Source organism: Lathamus discolor, chromosome 21, assembly GCF_037157495.1.
Source record: "Lathamus discolor isolate bLatDis1 chromosome 21, bLatDis1.hap1, whole genome shotgun sequence".
NCBI lineage: Eukaryota > Metazoa > Chordata > Aves > Psittaciformes > Psittacidae > Lathamus > Lathamus discolor.
In genome coordinates this window covers 372,901-397,911 of record NC_088904.1, presented here as the reverse complement: position 1 = coordinate 397,911, position 25,011 = coordinate 372,901, and the positions used below count along the sequence as shown (strand labels likewise).

The 25,011-nt window shown below is 55.5% G+C and overlaps 3 protein-coding genes across 11 annotated transcripts; 1 reads left to right on the top strand and 2 right to left on the bottom strand.

Annotated features, from left to right (window-relative positions):
- Positions 1 to 538: 538 nt before the first annotated feature.
- On the bottom strand, positions 539 to 3,855 carry GP1BA (glycoprotein Ib platelet subunit alpha). 2 transcript variants are annotated; one of them, XM_065699652.1, is made up of 2 exons: positions 3,199 to 3,854; positions 539 to 2,930 (listed from the first exon to the last, which is right to left on the bottom strand). In XM_065699652.1, the coding sequence occupies exon 2, from the start codon at positions 2,925 to 2,927 to the stop codon at positions 849 to 851; it is 2,079 nt and encodes a 692-aa protein (XP_065555724.1). In that variant the 5' UTR covers positions 2,928 to 2,930; positions 3,199 to 3,854; the 3' UTR covers positions 539 to 848. The 2 variants fall into 2 exon arrangements, with proteins under 2 accessions (XP_065555724.1, XP_065555723.1); XM_065699651.1 differs by having other exon boundaries at positions 539 to 3,855.
- LOC136024378 (E3 ubiquitin-protein ligase TRIM7-like) lies at positions 716 to 5,995 on the top strand. Of its 3 annotated transcripts, XM_065699659.1 has the most exons (5): positions 716 to 1,079; positions 1,230 to 4,298; positions 4,388 to 4,497; positions 5,092 to 5,218; positions 5,483 to 5,995. In XM_065699659.1, exons 3-5 carry the CDS (start codon positions 4,425 to 4,427, stop codon positions 5,610 to 5,612), a joined length of 330 nt encoding a protein of 109 aa, XP_065555731.1. In that variant the 5' UTR covers positions 716 to 1,079; positions 1,230 to 4,298; positions 4,388 to 4,424; the 3' UTR covers positions 5,613 to 5,995. The 3 variants fall into 3 exon arrangements, with proteins under 3 accessions (XP_065555731.1, XP_065555730.1, XP_065555729.1); XM_065699658.1 differs by having other exon boundaries at positions 4,423 to 4,497; positions 5,092 to 5,995; XM_065699657.1 differs by having other exon boundaries at positions 5,092 to 5,995.
- A 130-nt stretch (positions 5,996 to 6,125) lies between these two features.
- Positions 6,126 to 25,008, bottom strand: MARCHF2 (membrane associated ring-CH-type finger 2). Of its 6 annotated transcripts, none has more exons than XR_010616814.1 (6): positions 18,834 to 19,567; positions 18,443 to 18,660; positions 15,264 to 15,459; positions 10,270 to 10,479; positions 6,403 to 8,179; positions 6,126 to 6,269 (listed from the first exon to the last, which is right to left on the bottom strand). XR_010616814.1 is itself a non-coding variant. In XM_065699654.1 (5 exons), the coding sequence occupies exons 1-5, from the start codon at positions 18,978 to 18,980 to the stop codon at positions 8,021 to 8,023; spliced, it is 930 nt and encodes a 309-aa protein (XP_065555726.1). In that variant the 5' UTR covers positions 18,981 to 19,567; the 3' UTR covers positions 6,126 to 8,020. The 6 variants fall into 6 exon arrangements, 4 of the variants coding, with proteins under 4 accessions (XP_065555726.1, XP_065555727.1, XP_065555728.1 ...); XR_010616813.1 differs by having other exon boundaries at positions 6,126 to 7,144; positions 7,218 to 8,179; XM_065699654.1 differs by having other exon boundaries at positions 6,126 to 8,179.
- Between the last annotated feature and the right edge of the window lie 3 nt (positions 25,009 to 25,011).

The following is a 25,011-nucleotide window of genomic DNA, read 5'->3' as shown; positions in this document are numbered from 1 at the left end:
CCCCCCAGCCTGTCCTCCTCTGCCCTGCTGGGCTCTTCATGCGGGGCTGCAGGACTTCGTCGCTGCTGCCTTTCCCCAGCCCGTTCCTCCAGGGTGAGTGGTGCTCCCTTGAAGGGTATTCCCGTTGGGAGCACGCTCGGATCCCTCCCAGCCTGCTGTCATGTGCCCATGTGATAAAAACACGCTCAGTCACCTCCTCCATGGCACTGATAAGGACTTTAAATAGAAGAGTTTCCAGCACAGCCACGTGTTGTATTCCATGTTAACACCGTCCAAGAAGAGCTATGATCCATTGACAACCTGACCTTCACACCACTTTATACCTGTCCGGTTCTCCAGCCCTTCAGAGCAGGAGAGCTCATCTCTGGCAGGTTAAAGCCATTTCCCCTTGCCCAAAGCCCCTCTCCAGGTTTCCTGTTGGCCCTTGTAGGCAGCTGGGTGTAAGTGGACTTTTCCTCTCTGGCTTCACTACTGAAGCCAGTTTTGGCCTCACTGGGCCCTGGCAGGGCTGTGACAAACGAAGGCAGCACCCGTGTGGAACTGAGGCAGAGGGAGTGTTTATTCTGTGATTTACAGCCCGGCGCCGCTGGAGAAGCAGCTGGGATGCGGAGGACAAAGCAAGCGCTGCTTTCCCAGTCACCGGGCAGAGGCAGCCCCAGACAATCACCGACCAGCTCAGGACATCTCCTCCCCCCGGCAAGTCCCTGAGTAACGGTTTCAGCTCTAGAAACCTCGGCGGTGCGAGGGTGACGCTGGAGGGAAGAGCCGGGGGCTTCCCCTGGGCAGGCAGAGCTCGCCCTCGTAGAAGAGGGGCACATGAAGCAGAGCCGGGACGCTCCATCTCTTCATCACAAGGTGTTGCCGGCGTATTTGACTCTCACATCACCAATGGCCTTTAGGCCCCTGTCCAGGCTGTAAGCAGAAGCGGTCCCCAGGGAGCCGAGGTTTGTGACCATCAGCTTCCTGGAGAGAGACTTGAATGAAGCACTCAGGGGACGCTGGTGGATCCAGAGCTCCTTCGTGGTGCAGAAGGAACTTGCCGGAGGCCTGCACGGTGTGCCCAGCTCTTTAATCGTGCAGTAAGTGACCTGCGGGTACAGCTCCACTTCTTTGATGGTGCAGAACCTGGTGCGCTGGAGGGGGCTTTTGGAGCTGCTGAGGGGCCTCACGGGGGCTCCTGCCGCCTCCCTCCACCGCAGCAGCAGATACGGAGCCTCTCGGCTCTGCAGGGACCTGTGCCAGGAGGGCCACCCCACCAGGCACATCCACGCCAGCCAGGCTGCCAGGGCCAGCACGGTCAGCACCAGCAGAGCCAAGCAGGCGAGGTAGAGCACCCAGTGCAGGAGGCAGCAGTGATCCAGCACCCAGGGCCCACCCTGCAGAGCATCCCCAGCTGCCCACGAGCGCAGCACCGGTACCTCCGGGCCGGGTGTGGGGCAGGGACACAGGGGCAGGGGGGCAGCCGCAGGGGAAGGTGCAGGCTGCGTGAAGCCTGCGGTGCCCAGGGCGTCAGGGGTGGCGGCCACCGGTGTGGCTGACACCGGTGGAGGAGATGAAGATCCGGCAATGGAAGAGGCCTCTGGCACGGCGGGAGCAGGCAGAGCCGTGCAGGTGATGGGAAATGTCCCAGTGGACGCCGTGGGGGCTGGCAGTGAGGTGGTGGCTCTGCGCGGGGCGCTGGCAGGAGCAGTGGTGGCGATGGCGGTGATGCTGGCAGGAGCAGTGGTGGTGATGGCGGTGATGCTGGCAGGAGCAATGGTAGTGGTGGCGGTGGCGCTGGCAGGAGCAGTGGTGGCGGCGGTGCTGGGGGCTGGCGTGGGGGTGAGCGTGGGGCTGGCTGGGGCAGGACTGGTGGTGCTGGGAGCGCTGGGGGCTGTTGGTGTGGGGCTCGGGGTGCTCGGAGGCCAGGTAACAGCCCGGGGCGCGGTGCTGCGCTCCCTGGGGATGGGCGGGTGCGGGGCAGACACGGTGGCCTCGGCAGCTTTCTCTACCGTTTCTTCCCCATCCCTGTAATCGTCCTCCTCCTCCTCCTCCTCTTCGTCCCCGACGCTGCCGCAGCTGGGCTTGAAGTGGATGATGGGCTTCCCCTGGTGCTCGGGGGGGCTGTGGCACAGCACCCGCTCGGGGGCCACCTCCACCTTCGTCTTCTCCAGGCCCCGCTCGGGCTGGTAGACGCTGCCCTCGTTGCGCCGGATCCAGCCCCGCAGGTAGCGCAGGTCGCAGTCGCAGTGCCAGGGGTTCTCGGTGAGGAACACGTACATGAAGGTCTGCCCCTCGGGGAAGAAGCCGCTGGGGAGGCTCCGCAGGCGGTTCCCCGAGAGCCAGAGCGTCTCCAGCGCCCGCAGGTCCCGCAGCAGCTCCCGGGGCAGCGCCTCCAGGCCGTTGTCGGAGAGGTCCAGGTCCCTGAGCGCCGCCAGCCCCGCGAAGGCGTCCGCGGGCAGGGTCCGCAGCCGGTTGCCGCGCAGGTCCAGGTCCCGCAGGCGCGGCACGGCGCGGAAGGCGCCCGGCGGCAGCGCGGCCACGCGGTTGTGCCCCAGCGCCAGGCGGCGGAGCGCGGGCAGCCCCTGCAGCGCGGGCAGCGCCTGCAGCGCGTTGCGGGCCAGGAGCAGCTCCCGCAGGGCCGGCAGCGGGGGCCCGGCGCGCAGGGCCTCCAGGCCGTTGTCGGACAGGTCGAGGTCCTGCAGCCGCGGCAGCGGCTCGAAGGAGGCGGCGGAGACGGCCGCCAGGCGGTTGGCGCCCAGGAGCAGGATGCCCGTGTCCGCCGGCAGCCCCGCGGGCACCGCGCGCAGCGCCCGCCCGGTGCAGTTCACCTCCAGCAGGTCCTTGACCTTGTTCATCTCCACCGGGCAGGGCTGGCCCGGGTCCGAGGGCCCGGCTGGGGCCAGCAGGGCCGGGAGCAGGAGCGGGAGCAGCGCTGGGAGCCGCATGGCCTGGGGGCAGAGCCGGGAGGCGTGGGCAGAGCAGGAGCGCGCCCCGAGCCCCCCCGTTCCTGCCGCGGAGCCGCTGCCCGGTGCTGCTCGCATCCCCGCGCCCGCCCCGTCCCAGAGCGCTCCGGGCTGGAGGAGCCTCCTCGAGCTCCTCTTCCCCAGCTCCGGCTGAGCCCCGGCTCGATCCGGGTCCCCCGGGCAGGAGCTCCCCTGCACGGACGTGGCTACGCCAGGTGCCTGCCCCGATGACCGCGGCCTCCCCAGCACTCACCCACGGACCCTCCGGCGCTTGTTCTGCTGCTGCTTTGCCTCCCGAGGGTCAGGCTCTGCTCTGGTGGCAGGGGCTGCCCTGGCCTCTATCAGCACTCACAGCCCTGGGCAGGAACCTGCGGCTTCCTGAGCAGCACAAGCCCATCTCCGGCCATCCCCGTCCGCTTGGAGCAGTCCCCTCCATAACCGGCTCCCCCATTTCTTGCTTGCGCACGGCGAAGGGGGAGGTTGCGCCCCAGGAGGAGCCCCTGCCCCAAACCCGCTCCCTTCTGATCCCTAGGGAAAAGGGGCCCTTGCACAAACGTTTCCCCTTGCCCCGCTTCGAGGCAGCAGTTCCTGAGCACGCCCTGGGCTTTGGTCCTTGAGGCAGCTCAGCCTGGGGACACGGCCCCGCTGCTTCACCCTCGGGAAACCCTTCCTGCCCGTTGCCTCCACCGCTTGCTTGTGGCGCAGGTGAGGATCCTCCTGGCTTGCCGGGAGCGGCAGCCTGGGCACTTGCGGGGAAGCCCCAGCGCAGGCCAGGCACGGAGACTGAAGGCAGCGCAAGGAGCTCGGGTTTGCTGTTCCTGCAGCTCGACTCCACTGCCCTGCCCGGAGGCCACTGCAGGGCATCCTCGCTCGTCACAGCCGGACCCCAGAGCATGGCCCCCGCTCTGCGCCTGGCGTCCCCACGGGACATCCCGGGGGCTGGCGGTGCACGTGGTGCCATTGAGCTCCCTGCCGCAGGGAGATGCGGCCTCTTCCCGGCTCTTATCACCCGGCAGCAGCTGCCGAGGGAGGGGAGATGCAGCAGCTCCCGTGATGCAAACAGGTCCGGGCCCTGCCGCGACTCCCGCATCCAAAACCTGGATGAGGTCCGGTGCCACCGGCGGCCTCAGGGCATGGGAAGCGGTGGCCAAGAGGAGGGGAGGTGGAAGCTCTGCCTGCCCCCCCCGAGAGGAGAAGGTGCCAGCCCCCAGCGGGCCCCCAGCCCCTCTGCGCTCAGATCAGCTCCATCAGACTGGGTGAGCCCAGCCCGGCCATGAGGAGGTCGGGGCTGTGCAGAGCAGACTGAAGCCTTCAGACACATCCAAACCCTCCTTTCCTGCAGTGTGCCTACAGGTAAGTGCCTGGATGCTGTGGGTTTCCCATCTTTCCTTCGTTATCACCGTTAAGCAGTCTCTGAGTCCTGCAATTCCCACTGGCAACAGGGAATCCTGCCTCCCCTCCTGGTGCTTTTCTGCAGACATGCTTGAAGCTGGGGTGGAGAGAGAAGAGAGTGAGCCCCTGCCCGGTGAGGTGGAGGAGATGAGTGGAAGCGGTGAGTTCTCAGAAGGGGAAGGGAGGGAGAACTGTCCTCTGCTGAGGAGGAAACCACATCCTGCTTCTTCATGGAAGAGCTGTTTAGGATCAGAGCACCTGGGGCTTGTCCCAGCCTGGGTTTGCCATGGGGCAATAAACCCCAGCTGAATTCCCCATGCTTAAGTGTAGACCCACCACCAGCACCAAAGACACCTGAGCGGCACCTTTGGCTCTCTCCATTTCCTATGGGAAGGAATGGGAATCTGGGGCTGTGGGGTTTGGGGTTATGCTGTCCACAGCCTGCACTGGTTTGGGCCCAGGTGCACAGCCCTAGAGACACCCAAGCTCAGGTCCAGGTATCTACAGGGCAGATGGGCACCCATCCACTCTCGTGCACCCTCCTCCAGGACCCCGAGGTCTCCTTGGCCAGGGATCGCTTGGAAGCTCCTGGATCAGGCTCGGGGAACCCGATCAGGCCGGCATCTGCGGTGTCCACCCATCTGCTGGACACCTCTGGCAGGGGGAGAGGAAATCGCCGCGTCCCTGCTCCTGCCGGGGTGGATGCAGCCCCTGGGGCTGCAGGTCCTGAGCATCTTCTCTCCTCTGTCCCCAGACACCGTGACCCTGGACCCGGACAGCGCCAACCCCATCCTCCTCCTGGCTGCTGACCGGCGAGGCGTGCGCCGCGGGGACGAGTGGAGCTCGGTGCCCGACACGGCCGAGCGCTTCGACACGGAGCCGTGCGTGCTGGGCACCCAGGGCTTCGCTATGGGGAGGCACTGCTGGGCCGTGGAGGTGGCCGAGGGGGGTCAGTGGTGGGCCCTGGGGGTGGCGCAGGAGTCCGTCAGGAGGAAAGGGGTCCTCAGCTTTGCCCCGCAGGAGGGGATCTGGGCCGTGGGGCAGTGGTTTGGGCAATACTTCGCTTTCACTGACCCTGACTGGACCCCCCTGCACCTCCCCTGCCTCCCCCGGGCCATCCGGGTCTGCCTGGACTTCACGGACAGGCGGGTGGCGTTCGCTGATGCCCAGAACGAGGCCCCCATCTTTGCCTTCCGCCTGGATCCGTGCCCTGGGGAGAGGCTGCGCCCCTGGCTCTGGGTGGGGATGGACTCATGGCTCCAGCTGTGGCCCTGACGTGCACGAGCGCGCGCGGAGGCCTGGAGGGGAGAACGCCGTCATCTGGGGCTGGGTGCTGGGGCTGGAGCACCCCGAGTCCTGGCAGCTCCTCCCCACGCGGCTCCCCCGGCGGGGGGACCGGCAGGTCCTGGACGTGGGCACCCCCCCTCAGCCCACGGCTGGCACTGCGGAGACCAGCGGGAGCACCGAGACTCGAGGAAGGCTGAGCTCGGTGCCAGGCAGCCCAGGACAGAGAAGTGGCATCGAGTGGGTCTGTACAAGGCCATGAGCAGGCGCAGGCTCCCCTGCAGGAGCTGGGCTCTGCCTCTGGCTCTTTCCAACCAAGCTTAATCGCTAAATTAAAAGAACCCAGACCCACCTGGTGCTGGAGCTGCTGATAACCGTTATCTCCTCCATACATCCAGAGCCTCTCCTTACTTCCGGTTCGAACACGTGCAATAGGCACATTCCCCACAGCAGAACCACTGGTAAAGGCCCCTCCATCCCCAGTAACAGCACAAGAGCCCAAGCTTTGTCTCACTTTTATTGACTCAATTGCACAGCCCGTTTCCCCATGACACTGGCACGTGGCAGGTCAGAGACGCTGACTTCCCACACCCAGGAGCTGAGCATCTCCTCTGGGAAGGAGGAGACCCCAGGAGCCGCTGCTGGGTTCTGCAGGGGCACAAGAAACAACTCCAATTACTGGCAACTACGAGAAAGAGGATGAAGCCATGGCCATGCAGCAGCACTGGGCCGGGCCCCTGCTGCCCCCAGCCAGGGACTTCTGCCCTTCACAGTTGCATACCTGGATCCACAGTGAGTGGATCACAGTGATCCACAGGGAGAAACACTGGCTTCAGAGAGTCCTTACGAGGGGAACGTGGTCTGGGAGCGCGCATCCTTCATCACCTGCCAGAACCAGACACGGTGCAAGACCAAGCTCCTGGGCACAGCGGGGGTGGGAAGGAAACGAAACCCCCGCATCTCTCTTCACTGGGAATGTCCTGGTGCCAGGGGGTTGTTGGGGAGTTGCTGAAGGGAGGAGCAGCCAGGACAAGGCACAGAGCAGTGGTGCAGCTCCACTGCCAAAGGGTGGGGTGTGTGGAGGTGGGAGCTCCACTGCACAAGCCAGTTCGAAGCAGGCGGCTGCTGCTGTGCAGGGACCGTGACTGCAGCTGGGCTGCTTGTGTCCAGCAAAGGAGCAGAGGGACGCCGTGTGCGACTGCCACCACGCACTGAAGGACATGGGCACCTTGGAGCCTGCCTTCTCCCTGCTCTCGCGGTGTTTCACTGGAGGACACATAACAGGCAGAGCACTTCCAGGGATGATCCCGATGACAGCAGCTCCGGCTGCTGCTGAGGAATGTGCAAATGAAGCACAGAGACAGCAGAGCCCACCCGCATCCTGCCGAGCAGTGAGGGCCTGTCCTGTGAGGGGAGTGTGGAATCAGCACTACGAGAGGTCCAGCCTCAAGGTGGTGAAAGGACATCAGCAAACAGAGACTCCAGCTTGCCCCTTTTGGGCTCAGGAAAGCTCCTTTTGGAATCTTAAAAGCAGAAGGCAATGGTGGGTTTAGCACATACGAGCCATCACCTCCCACCCTCGGACCCTCCATCTACCTTTGCCAGACACAGCAAGGGCTGAGTGCATCCGAGACCTGGGGATGAGCCAGGATCCGCAAGGAAAGTGTTCTGTGAGATCACGTCTGCACAGGAAGAGCTTTTCTCACTTTGAAACGTGTGGTGAAATTCTCAGAATTCCAATACTTTCCAATACAAAATGGCTCTGCTCGGAACTGAATCATTTTACTCCTTCTGGGATTATAATAACTCTTAAAACCACACAACTTTCTAGAAAGGACAGAAACAGCACGACAGAGACCAGAGGAAGGGGAAAGGCTGCTGCAGGATTATCAAAATCAACTTAGTGCAAAGGAGAAGGGGACTTTTCATCAATGCTCTTCAAAGTGTTCTTCATAAGCTCATTTGGAGAAAAGGCATAGATTTAACCTCTGAATGAGATCAGGCTGCCAGCTTCTAGAACTGAAGCTTAGAACATCAACACAAAAGGACTGAAACACAATATGCATGGCCATTAAAAAATAATATTATATATAGAGATATATATAGAGAGGGAGATATTTTCCACGTACGGTACTGAGTTATAGGAAAGTGTCCCTGCAGACAGGCACGTTCTACCATCTGGCTCTTTTGGGCCATTTCACATGACAGTGATCAATTCTCTGTCTGTTTGCCATGGTATAAAGTACACACTGACTGCAAAGTCCTTTGGGGGGGGATGATTGTTCCCGAGGGCCTCCACAGTTGCCACGTTTCCTGTGTGCACGTGGGGACACCCGACCCTCCTCGCCTGTGCCAGCCCTGAAGGGCTGCCCCGGCCCCAGCAGCCAGGCAGGAGGGGCTCACACGGTGGTTTCATCCGCACTCTTCTTCATGAGCTTGGCGGAGAGGAGGGAGTGGGGCACGGGGTGAGGGCTCCGCGAGGACGGGAGCATCAAACGGACTTTCTGGTTGGTCCTTCGCCACTCCGAGTACAGCTGACAGTGGTACCGGAACGAGACCTGGGGGGGACAACGCGGCAGGAGGGTCACCAAACCCCGGGCCCCGCGGCTGCAGCCCTAGAGACCCCGTCACCCGTCCGCTCTCTGCGTATTCCTTGCCAATCCACCAGCATCCCCAGCCAAAGGAGACAGCACTGAAAGGGTCTTCATAGAATCGTGGAATTTGGGTGGGAAGGGACCTTACAGCTCATCCAGTTCCAGCCCCCTGGGCAGCACCAGGACAGAGGGACAGGGTTTGGGTACCAGGCTGGTGAGAGCGGCAGGGAGGAACCACAGCTTCACCCTGGCCACGGGCTGAAGTGAGCACCTTGTCTGGGCAAAACAGGGGGTTCTCAGTAGGGCCAGCCTCACGTGTCTGAACCCAAGCAGCCTCCTCCCATCTCACAGATCCTGCTGGATCTTCTCTGCCCTTTGCAACCGTCTCTCCTTGATCCCTAACAACAGCACAGCGGTTGGACTCACTTGGCCGGGAGAGAATTGCAAAGACTCAAGGGAAGGAGAGGCTGCAGTTTTAGAGCAGCCCTGCAAGGGGGAGCTTCGAGCTGTGCTTCCCCAGCAGGCTGGGCTCCTCCCTGCGTCCTTCAGCATCCTCACCACCACTGCCGATCGTCTCACAGCTCCTGCTGACTCCTTAGCTTTGAAATTAAACTTGCCTAGAGTTTCTGGAGGAAGGAACAAAGCGAACATGTACTTCCCTCCTATTTATTTCCCTACAAATTATGAGCAAGAGAATTAAATACTGAATCCAGTCAGCAACTTGTCAAAACCAAGCTTTCATCCTCTGTAAGAGTACAGGAAACATTTGCCTAGCAAGTAGGAAGTGTAGCTGACAAGGAAAAGTCAGTATTCCTATTACGCACAGGAAAAGCTGCAGTCCATGGTAAATGTGAATAAAGGGGCTTCACTTCATGTCCTTCTCTGTTCAAGGGAATGTGAAGCTCAGCAGAACTAGAGCCCTTTTAGTCAGGACTTGCTCTTTCATAAACCCCCCCAGTTTTTTCATTTCAGCCAGATTTCCAGCTCCTCCAGACCAGTCCTGGGGCACAGAAGCATTTCCTCTTAAGGTTTTCAGTTTTAGCTTAGCTTTCACAGAAATGAACCTCCTGCAGCGTGTACATGAGACTTCCCTTAACTCCAGTTATTGCATGTTTTGACAGCAGCACTCATCAGGCACCCACTGCAACCACACCCCCCACACCCCCTCATCACCCCCCCCCCCACCCCGTGAAGGCTGCAGCACCAGCTCACCCTCTCCTGGCACCCAAGTCTGTGTAGGAGAGCTCCAAGGACCATGCCAGCCCCAGGGAAAGGTGTTACTCTGAGAAATCAGAGCATGAGATGGCAGGGAAATGGGCTGTGGCATTTCTCCTGCCAGCTTTTTGGGGTCCCACTCCTCCTCCTCCAGGAGCTGCACTTCTGCCCTTCCCAAAATCATGCTTCTCAGCAAGCAGCTGGAAAAGGGTTAGACAGGGTTCCTGCAGCTCCTTTAGGCACTGGAGCTGCTCTCAGGTCTCCCCTTCAGGAGCCTTCTCTTCTCCAGGCTGACCCAGCCCAGCTCTCTCAGCCCGGCTCCAGAGCAGAGCTGCTCCAGCCCTCGCAGCATCTCTGTGGCCTCCTCTGGACTCGCTTCAACAGCTCCACATCCCTCTTGTGCTGCTGCCCCAGAGATGGATCAGGACTGCAGAGGGGGTCCCACAAGAGCAGGGTAGAGAGGGCCTAATATTTAGGGATCTATTATTTAGGGGGTTAAACATTTTCCAGATGGGTACCAATTCTGTGTTTCTTCTTGAAAACAGGAACAGGCACCACCACTGGAGCACTGCCTGCCCCAGCACCAGACCTTCCCACCCAACTCTGCACCCTGGTACATGACACCCCGGGGAACACTGTTCCTGTGTCAGTCTGGAAAGCAGATGATCAGGAAGTGGTTTCTCATTCTCAGCAAGCAGCTCCCATTTGAAGTAAATTAAATGGACCTTCAAAAGAAAGAGCCCAAGGTTTTCTCCCAGAGGGAGGCAGGAACATGGGGTGAGCCAGGACTTCCATCTCCCTTCTGAACAGAAACAAGGCCCTGGGCAGCAGCCACTTACCAGCGTCCAAAGGACGTAGATTGTGAAAAGTGCTATCGTTAGTGCTATGAGTCCGATGGCCTCCAGCCGGCTGTTGAACTGCAAATGATCCTGGGCTCCACGCAGACACAGCCAGCCCGAGATGGCAGCCAGGGGAGTAATGAACAGGAAACACACCATGTCACAGAAGAGTGTCCTCTTCTCATTGCGGGGACCGGGATCCTTCAGCCACTGCAGGAGGAAAGGGGAAGAGGGCATTAGGCAGCGACACTCGGAGCACGTAGTGTGCAAGCAGAACAGGATTGCTACGGTGGTGAGCTCTGATGTGCTTTCTGCGGTCTGTATGGACTAACATAAACCTTAACAAAAATAGAGAGCATCAAGGGTATTTGTAACAGACAACGAGGGAAAGGGAAGAGACAACTGAAGAATATCACAGAATTACAGAATGGTTTGGGTTGAAAGGGACCTTAACGCACATCCAGCTCCACCCCACTGCATGGGCAGGGACACCTTCCGCTAGGACAGCTTGCTCCAAGCCTCGTCCAACCTGGCCTCTGACAGGTCTTGGACTGAGCCTCAACAGAAACATATCCAGGACTCTGCAACTGATGTAGGGACTATGGGAAACCAGGGCACTGGGGTCTTTGGCCAGGCCAAGCTGTAGGAGAGCCCATTCTGGTGTATTCCTTCCTATTTTCAGGCTTGCTTTCTTGCCTCCCAGGTACAAAATGATCCGCAGCACTTTGCTCTGTGCTACCAAGAAGCTTTGCAGCTCTCAAAAATCAGCAGGCTGCAGAACTCAGGAAGCTCTGTTGCAGGAAGGTTTCCCTCAACCCACAACCTCTAAATGTTCAACTACTTTCAGGAGTCCCAACTTGCTCCCAGTGTGGATTCATTTTAGCTACTTGACTTTAATAGCAGAAATTGTCCTAGTTTTCCTGGGATTCTGCTATTTTCAGCCTTTCCTTTCCTTTTTTTAGAACAGTGCTTTCTGTGGTTCCTACCAATACCCAGGGTTGTTACAGCACATTCTTAGTGGGAATTCTTTACACTGGATGGGCTGCTGGATCCTTTATTCCTGCACAAGGATGACTGGTCTCAATTAAGATTTAAAACTAATAAAATAAATAAAACTAATTGGAGAACATGATTGAAAAGGCACAGTCAGAGCAGGGCAGGGAATATCCCTGTAGCAGCCAGGCACATCTTCCTGCCAGCCCTGGTGCTCACTTTTGAACAGGCAGGATGAGAAAGGACCCACCTGAGAACTATGCACACAAAGCTCCTTCTCGACAGGGGAAACCAGAGTTTAAACAGCAACACACAAGGGGTGGTGACAGGTATGCAAGAAACTTGTAAGGCCACACAGGTCAAAATGGAGCACAGGTAAGCTGAGCACACGGCTGGCCAGAAAGACAAGCAGAAAGCATTGACCCAAGCGGAGGGTGGAGGGTGCACACAAGTTGGAGCAAACTAAAGTGAGGGATGTACGAGACACAGGGTCACTGGCCTTGAACACTGCCAGGGATGGGGCAGCCACAGCTTCTCTGGGCACCCTGTGCCAGCGCCTCAGCACCCTCACAGGGAAGAACTTCTTCCTTATATCTAACCTAAATATCTCCTGTTTAAGTTTGAACCCATTTCCCCTTGTCCTGTCGCTACAGTCCCTGATGAAGAGCCCCTCTCCAGCATCCTTGTAGCTCTCTTCAGACACTGGAAACTGCTCTGAGGTCTCCATGCAGCTTCTCTTCTCCAGGCTGAACAAACCAAATTCCCTCAGTCTGTCTTCATCTCCAGGCCCCTTCACATCCTCGTGGCCTCCTCTGGAAGAATCTCAGGGACTCAAGGCAGAAAGGTATTTCACTGCATGTTATTCTATTTATATTCCTTGTGAACTTTTGTCGTGGTTTAAACCACGACAAACCAACTTTGAAACTCCTTCTTCCTCCCCAAGATGGGAGCCAAACATGTAAAGGCAGGAAGCAAATTAATTTCCTTTTGAAGTAGTTGATTTACTTTGTCAATATGCACTGACACAGTTAACAACCAGAACACAACCAGGCACCCAAAGGGCGCGGGGGTCCTGGCACAGCAGCACATCACTGCATACAGGATTAAAACAAACCTTCTGAACAATCCATAAAGTGGTTTGTCAGCTTAAGCAATTTGTGTGGGGAAAACTATCAAGTAAACATGGGAAAGCAACAAAAGCACAACTTGGTCTCCTTCCAGGCCAAATCCACATAACAACTGCTTCCATGCTGCAATCATGTGTGAGACTAAAGGGAAAGAGCTGGCTGCTTGCTGCCCAAGGAGAGCAGGAGCTGCAGGAGTCCTAGGAATCGTGGAGAGGAGAGGAACTGACCCAAGCAGCGCTGCAGGTCACCAGGACACTTTTATACACAGCAGCAAGTGCTTCTGTGGTTGGTGTCACCACAGGAAATGCCATGACATGTCCAAATATAAGATCATAAGATCAAGGCATTGCCAGGAGCTGCACCTCAGAGAGACCCAACCAGCAGGAGGTCCTCTAGATCCTCAGAGCACAGACAGGGCCGGACAGAGTGGTGACAATGGGCATGGAAGGAAGAGACTGGTGCTGACAAGTGCCAAGAGTGTAGGGATGAATTATTTCCAGTGTTGACCCCAGAGAGGCCGTTCCAGATTTGCAGAGCAGAGCCAGGGACTACACAGAGAAACACCACGAGTATCTAGGGTGGGATCTGAGAAGAGCATCTCCAGACAGCAAATGCAAGCAAAGACAGAAAAGGTCCCTGCCCATGGCATGGGGGGTGGAACTGGTGAGCTTTAAGGTCCCTTCCAACCCAAACCAGTCTGTGGTTCTATGAAAAGACAAGGGAGGAATGGAACTCAGCTGGAGCCAACAGGGATTTGGTTTTCACTAGACAGAGGAATCAAACTTGCACTGAGGAAAGAGAGACCCAAGCTGGGGAATGGGGTAGAGGAGCACAGCCCAGGCAGAGGATGGTGCAGGGAGTTCAGCACAAGAGTTCAAGGAAAGCCCAGAAAAGAGTCTGCCTGGAAAGAAGATAAGGCTGGAGGAAGGGTGGGGGAGAGCTGCCACCACAGCTCAGTTCTCTGAACTGGAGGGGGGGGCACCCAGTTCTGCACCCAGAGGCAACATTTCTGCTCCTAATAACACAAGCAGGAATGGCAGTATCACCACTGTTGCTCCCTGCAAAGTTCCATTTGCTTGTACGCAGCAGCATCTCCCACAAAATAATAACCCACTGCACCATGAATGCACGGCAACCTATGGCTTGAACATTTCATCTGCAGATCTACTGCTGAAGTCTTCCAGATAACACAGAAATGTATTTGCTAGTCAAAAAGACTATGCCAGCCACTCTGTCCTTTCACAGCACAGTGAGCTGGCTACAGACCCTGCCCAGGCACCAGCGGCTGCAGTTCCACTCTCCATCTCTACCTGCACTGGTTCAAAACATGCCCCAAAACCCCATTCAGCCCATCCACCTCGCAGCCTGGCAGGGAACCAAAGCCTTCTGTGGGGCTTTTCTTCCAGCTTTCAACCAGCTTCTGAGCTAAAAAAACAACTGAACTGCAGGAGAGATCCTCCCCACACCATAGGCCAGGCCAGAGCTGGCTCCAGGCTCAGACAAGTCCCCAGCTCCTGGTTCAGAGATCAAGGATGCTGGCAGAGAACACTGTTACTATTTTTACATTGAACAAACCACAACAGGAATAAATGGCTGCTTAAAGAACATAAAATCCAATTCTACTAAAAAATTCTCTTTAATCCATGCTGAACAAGGGGGCTGCCTCCCCTCCCTGAAGGAGGCTGCTGGATATCAAAATGATAGGTGCCCCAGAAAAGCTCATGGGGAAATGAATACCTTGGTCTTGTGAACAGGGGTACAAGAACATACAACAGACACACATGATAAACCACATTAGCTAGTGGGCATCTCTCACCCTAACCTTTGAACACGTAAAGACCACACTGTAATGCAGATATACAAAAGGACTGAAGTAAAAACTAAGGCAGTTCTGGATGTGGCATTTCCTGACTTCCAAGAACTTTCTGCAGCTCTGCAGAAGCATTTCCACTCGACCATGTCACTGCCCACAGCTCCCACAAAAACGTCTCCTCCAGTCCACAGGCAGCTCCCAGCCGCCCTCCTCCTGAAGGCTTTTCAAACACACAGACAGAGCTGGACTGTCATGGAGCTGCATCCCCAGAGCATGAGCAAGGGAGGGGATTCTCCCCCTCTGCTGTGCTCTGGGGAGACCCCTCCTTCAGTCCCGATCCAGCTCTGGGGCAACAGCACAGGAGGGACATGGAGCTGTGGGAGCAAGTCCAGAGGAGGCCATGGAGATGCTGTGAGGACTGGAGCAGCTCTGCTCTGGAGCCAGGCTGAGAGAGCTGGGCTGGGGCAGCCTGGAGGAGAGAAGGCTCCTGAAGGGGAGACCTGAGAGCAGCTCCAGTGCCTAAAGGGAGCTCCAGGAAACCTGGAGAGGGGCTTTGGACAAGTCCCCTGTAGGACAGGCCAAGGGGAACGGCTCTAAGCTGCCTGAGGGGAGACTGAGATGAGCTCTTAGGCAGAAGCTCTTCCCTGTGAGGGTGCTGAGGCACTGGCACAGGGTGCCCAGAGAAGCTGTGACTGCCCCATCCCTGGCAGTGCTCAAGGCCAGGTTGGACACAGGGGCTTGGAGCAAGCTGCTCCAGTGGAAGGGGTCCCTGCCCATGGCAGGGGGATGGAACGGGATGAGCTTTAAGGTCCCTTAGCCTTAGGTCCTACAGCCTGACACTGGTGAGTGGCACACGGGGGCTGACAGAGTTGCCCCAAACCTCTACTACATTTTTCCAGTAACGTCACTTGGTCTTAAAGGAGACTTGATGTCTCTACACAAATTGTTCTGTGTAAATGCTAAGGAGGAGGAAGAGGCAGCAAGAACCGCAAGGACAGCAGGGCAAATAATTTTCTCTCAAGTGGTAAGGAATTCAAAGGGAAGCAGGAAGGAAGCAGTACCTCTGTCAAAGGTCTTGGTCTTCTCTCTACAACAAATTCTGTGTGGCAGAGCTCACAGTAACTTGTGTTGGAGGAGGATAACCATTTTTCCAGGCAGCTCTTGTGCACGGTGCCCAGTGTTCCTGTGCAGTCACACGGGGAAAGCAGTCCCTCCCCACTTCCACCTTCATGACAGATTCGACAGATGGGACCATCACTAAAGAGGCAGACAAAGAGAATGAAATCACTGTCAGAGCAGGCAGAACCATACAGCTACGTCAGAGAATGGGTCTGAGCCCACCAAGTCCAAGAAGGACACATGCACAGCAGGCAGCACATGGCAGAGTGTGCCAGGCAAGAAACCGGTGCCAAGGGAGCGTGGAGATATTTTAGGTCAGTAAAATCTGGATGGTGCTGATGAGCACCACAGCACCCAAGGCAAGCGGGCACATCAGCCTGGCCAGCTCAGCTCGGACACCGACCTGAAACCCACCCTGGAGAACTGATGCAATCCAGAAGCCCAGAGCAAAGCTGGGTGATCCACAGTGGTCACAGCATGCCCCAGCCCACCTGCTCTAGTGGAAGGTGTCCCTGCTCATGGCAGGGGGTTGGAACTGGATGAGCTTTAAGGTCCTTTCCATCCCAAACCAGGCTGTGAGTCTATGATTCTATCTCACTTCCCACCGTTCAACCAGCCATTTTTTTTCATTCTTTTACATCCATATTTGCACAGATTTGGGGTGGCAGGTAGAGTGAGAGGGGGACATCTGTATTTCAAACACCCTATTGCATGTCCTCTTGAAATCCAGGTGAGCTATGTCTGCTGTCACCTTTTCCCAAACACTGCTGACAGTACAAAAGCCCGACATCTCACAGTTCATCCTCCAGTGGCTTTAAAAACACATCTGATAGCAAAAGAACTTTGTGGGATTGCAACACACTGGTCAGAACAAGCAATCTGCAAGCAGTAGCACATCTCCATCAGTTTGCACAACCAGGCAAAGGAAAAGCCAGGCACAGAAAAACAGGGCAAAGAAAAGGAGGGGACTGAGGAAAAATGCTGCTGGGACACAAAGGGAAGAGAAGAGCCAGCAAGAAAATACACCAGGAGAGGGATCTTGCTTCTCCATTATTGGGTTGATGTGCATCAGAGCAGATCTCTACCCCTTTCAATTCAATGTTTGGCAGGTTTCATTCCAGTTGGGCTTGTTAATCATATTTAGGGCTGTCAGTTAACATAAACGCACTGCACCATCCCCTTCTCCCTACCAAACATCCCTGGTGAACCAGTGACCCTTGCTCTCTCCTCGTTGACATGTGCCTTTTATTTAGGGGACTTCTTCACCCAGTACAACCCGCTGCAATGGGAGTCTGGAGAGGAGGTGAAACCCCATCCTCAGAGACACTGAAAAGTGCCCCAGACAAGCCCCTGAGCAGCCTGAGCCTTCTTTGAAGTTGGCCTTGCTCTGACAGGAGGTTGGACCTCCAGAATTCCCTTCCAACTCGGAACCATCTGATGACTGTACCCTCCACTGCCGTAAAGCTCAGTGCTGAATCAGTGACAAAATGACAGTCCCCTCACACAGCTCCAGTGACAGGGACAGACCAAAAGAACCCCCAAGCCTCCAGTGCTCTCATGCATCTGCTATTTCATTAGAAAAGCATCTGTAAGATATTTCATCCCTTCTCTTCCTGTTTGAGAAGTTTCATATTTCCAGTGCATTAATATAACCTTGGCTACCAAGAAACAAATCCAGAAGAAAAAAATTTGCTGACCTTGCAAGAAACAATTTCTTATCAGCTTCCATTTTCCTTCCTTCCTATCCAGAGGGGGAAGGCTCTGGTCACAATCCCAACACCCTCAGACACAGTTTTCCAGCAGGCTGTAGAGACTATCATTAATTCAACATTCCAGTATAGTCACACTGCTTCTGGCTTCATTCTGTTAAGGGATAAGAGACTGAAACCTACCCCCACCAAAATGAACAAACTGGTGTCCCACCAAGACACATGAGGAACCCTGGTGGGATTTTTTTAACCAGGCAGGTTCCCCACACAATTATTACACCTCCACAAGCTTTAAGGGGTTGCACAACTTCTCACTCAGCCTATCTGGTGTCAGAGAGGAAGCTCAGCTCCCCTCATGTGCTTATCAACCAGCTCCAGGTTTAGATATAGCAATGACGTGCTCCTCTAGTGTTCCTGCTCTCCTCCCCCACGTTTGCAGTCACCACTTTCACACCTCATCAACGTTTGGCCAAATTCATTGAAAACAAAATAACAGCTGTTAAGAGAGGATCTGAAGACAGAATGGGCCTGGTCTCAGTGGCTGGAGTGCACCACGCTGCCTAGGGTCCTCTGCTCTGGAAGCTGCTCAAAATAAGTGATGAGAAGTCACATCAAGAAGAGTCTGAACAAGTGAAGCTGCCACATGTCCTCTCCGGCAATAAATAGGAACTGTGGTTCCTGCAACACAAACACCCTCCTTCCCTGGGCTGCAAATTAACACCACACTTTTACACCATGACCATCCTGGAACAGGGGCTGTGCTCCATTTTCAGCTCTTAAATCACAAAATCCCAGACTGGTCTGGATTGGAAAGGACCTTAAAGCTCATCCAGTTCCAACCCCCTGCCAGGGGAAAGGACACCTTCCACTAGACCAGGCTGCTTCAAGCCCCATCCAACCTGGCCTTGAACACTGTCTCCAGAGCAGAGCTGCTCCAGCTCTCGCAGCATCTCTGTGTCCTCCTCTGGACTTGCTCCAGCAGCTCTACATCCCTCCTGTGTTGTTGCCCAAGAGCTGAATGCAGGACTGCAGGGGGGTCTCATGAGAGATCATCCCCACAGACAGCATGCTGCTCTTGCTACTGTGGCATCCCACCTTCACTGCTGCTCAGCAAGGACTTGGCAGAGGCACACAGGCAGAGGCTGCCCCAACTCAGCTGGAGCAGCCACAGGCCTGGAGGAGGTTGATGAATGTGCAAGTCCCAATCCACGAGGACATGGAACAGGTGTGAGCTCCCACAGAGACAGCACAGGCCTGGGAAGTATCTGGCTAACGAGGATTCACTCCCAACATTAGCGCTCTGGAGAACTCCACAGGACTCCGTTGCCTCCCTCTACCCCTAGAGCCACAGGAACAGGAGCAGAAAAGCCCAGATGGAGTCAGGCCAAACCCCTTCCCTGCAGCAGCCCTACCTCTGTGCACCCAGCGCCTTGATGACGGTGGAGAGGAGCCGGCCATCCTTGGCAGTGACCTGCGTGACGTACTGCGGGCGGCCGATGTCCGAGTCCTCCACCGACTTGGAGAGGGCGGCGCTTCCCGGGCAGTCGCAGAGGGAGCCGGGGAGGTGGCAGCAGTCACCAGTCGTCATTGCAGCTCTGGAGCTGGGGACCGGCACCGGTGGCACAGAGACCTGCGGGAACAGGGCACCAGTGAGAGTCAGTGACCAGGACCCCTCCACCACCTGCCTCGGCTGCCAGCACCCCAGGGACCAACCACCACCGGTTTTGCTCCCCTTCTGTCCCCTTTAATAGGCTTTGTGAGGTTGTCTTACCATAAAATTAATGCTCCAAGTGTCCTACTTACATAATTTAGCACTGGAATTGCATATTTGCCTTTGTCAGAGAGGATTCCTGGTACCTTTAACCTGGTGAAGCCTCTCAAAGTGAACGTGCCAATGACACAGAGATGGGGAAGGCAACCACAAGCCCGTGTCATGCTGGCTATAGCCATTCTGAAAACTGATGCTCATACCCTCTGTGGAAGTTGCAGTCTCATGTGAACACAGCACTTCAACCACTTCACGTGGCTCAGTCAGGATTGCAGGGGGGGTCTCCCCAGAGCACAGCAGAGGGGCAGGATCCCCTCCCTGAGCTGCTGCTCACACTCTGGGGGTGCAGCCCAGCACACGGCAGGGTTCTGGGCTCAAGCACACACTGAGGGAAGGCAGCACCTTCCCAAGCTGCCAGCAACAGCCATGTTCCTCCCTGGTAGGGATTCTCGCAATCCCAAAGACAGGCATGCTTTAGCAATTCAGAAAAATCCCGCTTTCTCCCACCTCCTTCAGCCTGGTCCCTATGAGGCAGCTGTGCAGAAATAAAGAGCTGGGGTTACAATTAGTCACAAGCTGAACACAAGCCAACAACATTGTACTGCTAGTGAACACCAAAATCCTTGTGTCTGTCAACAGGGCTGCCTTATGTAAGGCACGCACAGTAATCCCTGTGCAGCAGGACTCTGGGATCATAGCTGGAATGGTGTCTCATCCCGGTGGCTGGGTTTCAAGAGTGAAACAAACCCATAAAAGATAACTGAAGAAACTGAAAAGGCTAAAAAGCTGGGGGAGGGGAAACACCAAATAAAAATAACTCCAAAACTTACCAAAGAAGAAATATGAGAAGAACTGCATTTGTTTCAATCAGGGGGTAGGGGAGGGAAATCTTTACTCTCCATCTCCTGGAGGTAGAGGCAGGCAAAGAAACCTTTGCCATCCCGTCTAAGGAAATGTGGGGGGGTTTATTTCAAGGTCTCTGTGCACAACAGCAGACAAACATTCCCATGGAGCTGCAGTTCCGCCAGGTTCAGCTAAGCCTAAATCAAACTAAAATAGCTAAAGAAAATAAGGGCTTGTTCCTGGTTGGAAGCTGGGCCAGACTACAGGGGAAGAAAACAAAAAGCCAGTATGAGGACGTGCTCGCTGGAGGCCTGAAAACACCGAGCTGGGGAAGCACGAGTGTTCTTTCATGTCCTGGAAATGAAGCAACTCTTACACAACCTGCGAGGACGGCTCCCGTCATGGTGAACACGTGCAAGAAGAAGACTGCACTTCACTGGTGTCTCATCACCTTCGATCCTTCCTCTGGATCTGAACAGGCATAAGCATGAGCTTGTGAGCAGATCAATGCCTACTGAAACAAATGGGAACCTTCCCATCAACTTAGAAAGGAAACTGAGCAGACTCAGCACTGCCCTGACTCAGCCTCTCTCCACCTGTGCAAAGAGCACACAGGCTTAAAGTCACTTCTCTTCTTGCTCTCCTTTGATAAAATAAAGGCTACGAGCTCTCCACATTTAAGGAGCAAAAAGTAAGATGATAAATGCTGTTGGAATGACTTAAGTCATTGGTTCAAAGTTAAGGAGTTTTTTCAGCTTGAAAAGCCTCTTGCTGAAGCAGGCAGAAGATCTATGTTTTTAATAAAAAAAGGTCAGTTACATTTGTTCAGCCAAAATGTTGGGGTTTTTTAAGTCCAGAGGAAAAAGGTCCATTTTGCGCATTGGAATAAAGCTGCCCTCGTTCCCTGTGTCCTGGGAGGATTTAGACTGAGGTTCTTTGTACTCCACATCTGACAGATAGAGGCAACACCATGCCCTTGTCCCCACAGCCCTTTTTGGGGCTGGAAGAGAATGGCCACCCGTATCCATCAGGAAACACGTGGCTTTCTGTTACAAGTTATTTGGCGTTTCCTTGTTGGGGTCCATCCCAGGGTGGAACCTGAAGTTAGAGCTTTAATATCTGACTCATGCCATTCAGCAAACACAAAGGAAAAGCAGTAAAGGTTTTTATGGATACACTTAGCAAGGAAGTAACTGAAACCCACAGATAACATCTGCAGTGTGCTCCGGTTCCAATTTCATACCAGCTAAACATGAACCACAGTTTTCAGCCAAGCCAGTCCCTTTCCTGGCTCCCAAAAGCTCAGCTCATCAACATGCTGCCTTTCCTCACAACTGTCACCAGCTCATCGAACCCAAACCCAGCGTTCAGAGAATCATGGAACCAATGAGGCTGGAAAAGACCTTTAAGATCATCAAGCCCAACCACTCCTTCAGCACTGCCAAGGCCACCACTAACCCATGTCCCCGAGCACCACATCTGCATATCCCTTAAACACCTCCAGGGACGGTGACTCCAGCACTGCCCTGGACAACCTGTTCCAATGCCTGAGCACCCTTTCAGTGAAGAAATAATTCCTAACCTCCAGTCTAAACCTCCTCTGGTGCTGCTTGAGGCTGTTCCCTCTTGTCCTATCACTTGTTACTTGGGAGAAGAGACCAACCCGCACCTCACTACAACCTCCTTCCAGGTACCTGTAGGTACAGGTATTGGATCTTGCCAACTGCTCATGTTCACAGTATGGATCTTAAAGAGCTTTTTAATAACCAGAACAAACATACTGACAAATTACATGGCACTTTCGCCTCTCAGAATTCCGGACTGGTTTGGGTTGGATGAAACCTTGAATCTCATCCAGTTCCAACCCCCTGCCATAGGCAGGGACCCCTTCCACTAGAGCGGCTTGCTCCAAGCCCCTGTGTCCAACCTGGCCTTGAACACTGCCAGGGATGGGGCAGCCACAGCTTCTCCGGGCGCCCTGTTGCAACATGCTTCTGGGGAGTTGTCATTTCTGACCCCATTCCTTGGGGATACATTTCTTGTTCGCATTTAAAAAGAAAAATTCTGCAAGACATTAAGTTTATTATTGATATCCCTTCTGCTGCCACAATTAGACATGAGCAAATAAATCAGAAGTCTCTTCTCAGCAACATGTTGTATCCTCAGCTTCTGAGCAGATCCAGGATATAAAGGGCTGAGTTTGTGGAGATTACCCAAATTGAAGAAAAACAAACCGTGTTTGTGGAAAGTTGGCTCAGAAAAGCAAGTTATGCACAAGGACACCAAAACTCAAACACATGCAGGAAGATGAGCCGGTTCGTTGAAAAGCAGCTTTGCTACTCCAAGGCAGAGACCACAGTGCTGGTATGCCAGGATCCTCTCTACCTGTCAGTCTTCAGGCATTGCCATGAGGTATGTGATCCAGCTGGTATCATCCAAAGGGCAACAGGGGCGTCAAAATCTCCTCAAATGACTGAGCAGCTTAAAGCTGCAGAGATCAGGCTGGACCAGTGCTCTCCATCCAGAAGACATGCCCAGCAGGAACAAGCAGAAGACAAGGAGCTAAAGGGTTCCCCAGTTCTGTTCTCACAGACTTTGCAGCCAGATAAGACAGTTACTCCCTGAGACAGGGAAACCACAGCAGGCCAGACAGACACCTTGATCAAAGCCACCAAGAGAAAAACCCCAGTCAAGATGAGAAAGCCAACAGGAAAAGCTAAGGCCAAATGACCATGGTAAAGGGGAATTGCTAGGTGCTCCTCTGGACTGCTGGTGGCCTGTCTACAGGATGACTATCTCAACCAGTGTAAACCCTTGGGCAATTCTGAGGCTTTGATAGGATCCAGAGCAAATTGAATTTTGAACCAGCTCCACCTCTTTGTATGCACCAGCTTCTGTACGGATTAGCTTCTCCAGGATATCTCCAGAAAAGACAAACAACCTCTTGGCAAGGCTGCAACGAGCCAAGTCTGTTCCTCTCACTGAGAACCTCCCTGATTACCATAACCAAGACCTGGAACCTCACTATGGTGCCACGAGGAGATAACCAAGTTTTGCAGCCAACGTAATGCGCCCATCTGTACAGAAGTTCCCAAACCCGTTTTAGCCAACACTTGTATGCACACACTGAGTTTTCTGATTGTATGATCCTACAAATGTCACTGGCAAACCGAAGGTTTTCAGTTGCTAAAGGGCATTTCCAAACATCAATGCTTCCCTTTCCACCACCAAAAAGCCATGGATTTCCCAAATCCTGGGGCCCCAGGGTCTGAACACAAACATCTTGAAGGAGACAAGTACAAAGAATTACTTCCTTCACCACATCTAAGCACCTGCTCCCACACAGCCTGTCTCATCCAGCTAACACACATCTTGCCATGGCCCAAGTCCAATCCCTGGCCTGCAACACGTCTTTGAGCTCTGCCTGCTGCAGCCAGCTGCAGCGCCTAACAGGTAGACCTGGCAGCCCCGCACTCCAGGCTGGGGAGCCCTTCCTACAGGAGGTACTGAAGCCAGGCTGAGAGAGCTGGGCTGGTTCAGCCTGAAGAAGAGAAGACTCCTTAAGGGAAGACCTTAGAGCAGCTCCCCTCCTGGGACAGAGCAGGCCGTGCGTTACAGCTGGAGTGCCAAAATGAACAAAGTTATCTCTGATCTTCTGAGACTTTTATCTGCCACAAGACCCTATGAAAGGGAAGTTTTACTGCCCTTTAATTACCAACATCTGGAAAAATGAATTGCAACATTAGGAGAAAACTCTTTGCAGAGGGTATCTCCAATCCCGAAATCAGCCATTTTAAGAACAAGTTTTGTAAGGAAACAACAGAAAACCAGCTGGGACATGAGAAACACGTGCTGCTCCTCTGAAGACATCAGCACAATTCACAACACAATGTAACTCCAGAAACCCTGTGCCACCTCCCTCATCATTTCACTGCTCTCTCTCTGCAGGGAAAGAGATACACTGGGAATACTTGAAAGCTTTATTGAAATCAAGAACCAGGGTGAAAGAAAGCAGTTATCATGCTCACAAAGCATGAAACCAACCACCCAACCACTGGCAAGCACATCCGTGCCCTGCTCCTGCTCAGCAGTGCTGCCTCCTGAAGGCACCAGCGCCATGTGGGTTCTTTCTCTTTTCACCTGTATCCTCTACCAAAGTAGCAGTACCAGCAATGCAAGAACGCTTCTGCTTCCTACACCCACTGCTTCAGAAGTCTCCTCTTTCAAGAGATGCAGCACCTGCTCAAACTTAAGGACACGGTGCTGCTCAAGTGGGTCCAGAGGAGGCCATGAAGATGCTCCAAAGGTTCGAGCAGCTCTGCTCTGGAGCCAGGCTGAGAGAGCTGGGCTGGGGCAGCCTGGAGGAGAGAAGGCTCCTGAAGGGGAGACCTGAGAGCAGCTCCAGTGCCTAAAGGGGCTGCAGGAAACCCGGAGAGCGGCTTTGGACAAGGGCCTGTAGGGACAGGCCAAGGGGAACGGCTTGAACCTGCCTGAGGGGAGACTGAGCTGAGCTCTGAGACAGAAGCTCTTCCCTGTGAGGGTGCTGAGGCGCTGGCACAGGGTGCCCCGAGAAGCTGTGGCTGCCCCATCCCTGGCAGTGCTCAAGGCCAGGTTGGACACAGGGGCTTGGAGCAAGCTGCTCCAGTGGAAGGGGTCCCTGCCCGTGGCAGGGGTTGGGACTGGAAGCTTTAAGGTCCCTTCAACCCAAACGATTCCATGACTGGAATCAATCATGGAATCGCTTCAGCCTTTGCAGCATCATCTCAGAAGAGACAGTAACACCCCAAGAGAGGAAATAAACCCAGGCAGAGGAGGCCACCTGCAATGAAATCTCCTCCAACAACCGCGCACACCATGGACACGCCGCCTGATGAACAGCACCAAACCCGGCTGCCCGCAGCCCCGGGCCCGCAGCGCTTCTCTCTCAGGTTCTGTTTCCACGCAACACCCGCAGGCCCGGGCCGCAGCGCTGCCCGCGCCAAACCCACCGGCCGGCCCGGCAAGGGTCTGGGCCGCCCTCCCCGTACCCCGCGGGCGCTGCCAGGCCCCGGGACGCCTGAGGACACCCCCGCGGGCGGATGCAACCCCCGCCCGCGCGGGGCCGGGGGCCAGGGAGGGCTGTCGGTGCTCCCAGGTCCCCTCCCCCGGCACGGCCGGACCACGGCCCGGCCGCCGCGGGCTCGCACGGGCGCGGGGCCCGGCCCACGGGCCCACCCCCAGTCGCTGCCGCCGCCGGTGCCGCCCCGCCCCGCCCGGTACCTGCGGTCCCGGCGCCAGCGGCCCCTCAGCGCGGCGCGCGCCGCCCCATCATCGGCTCCTGCGGCCGCCAGGCACCGCCCACCCGCGGCGGCCCGCCCCTCAACCGCGGGC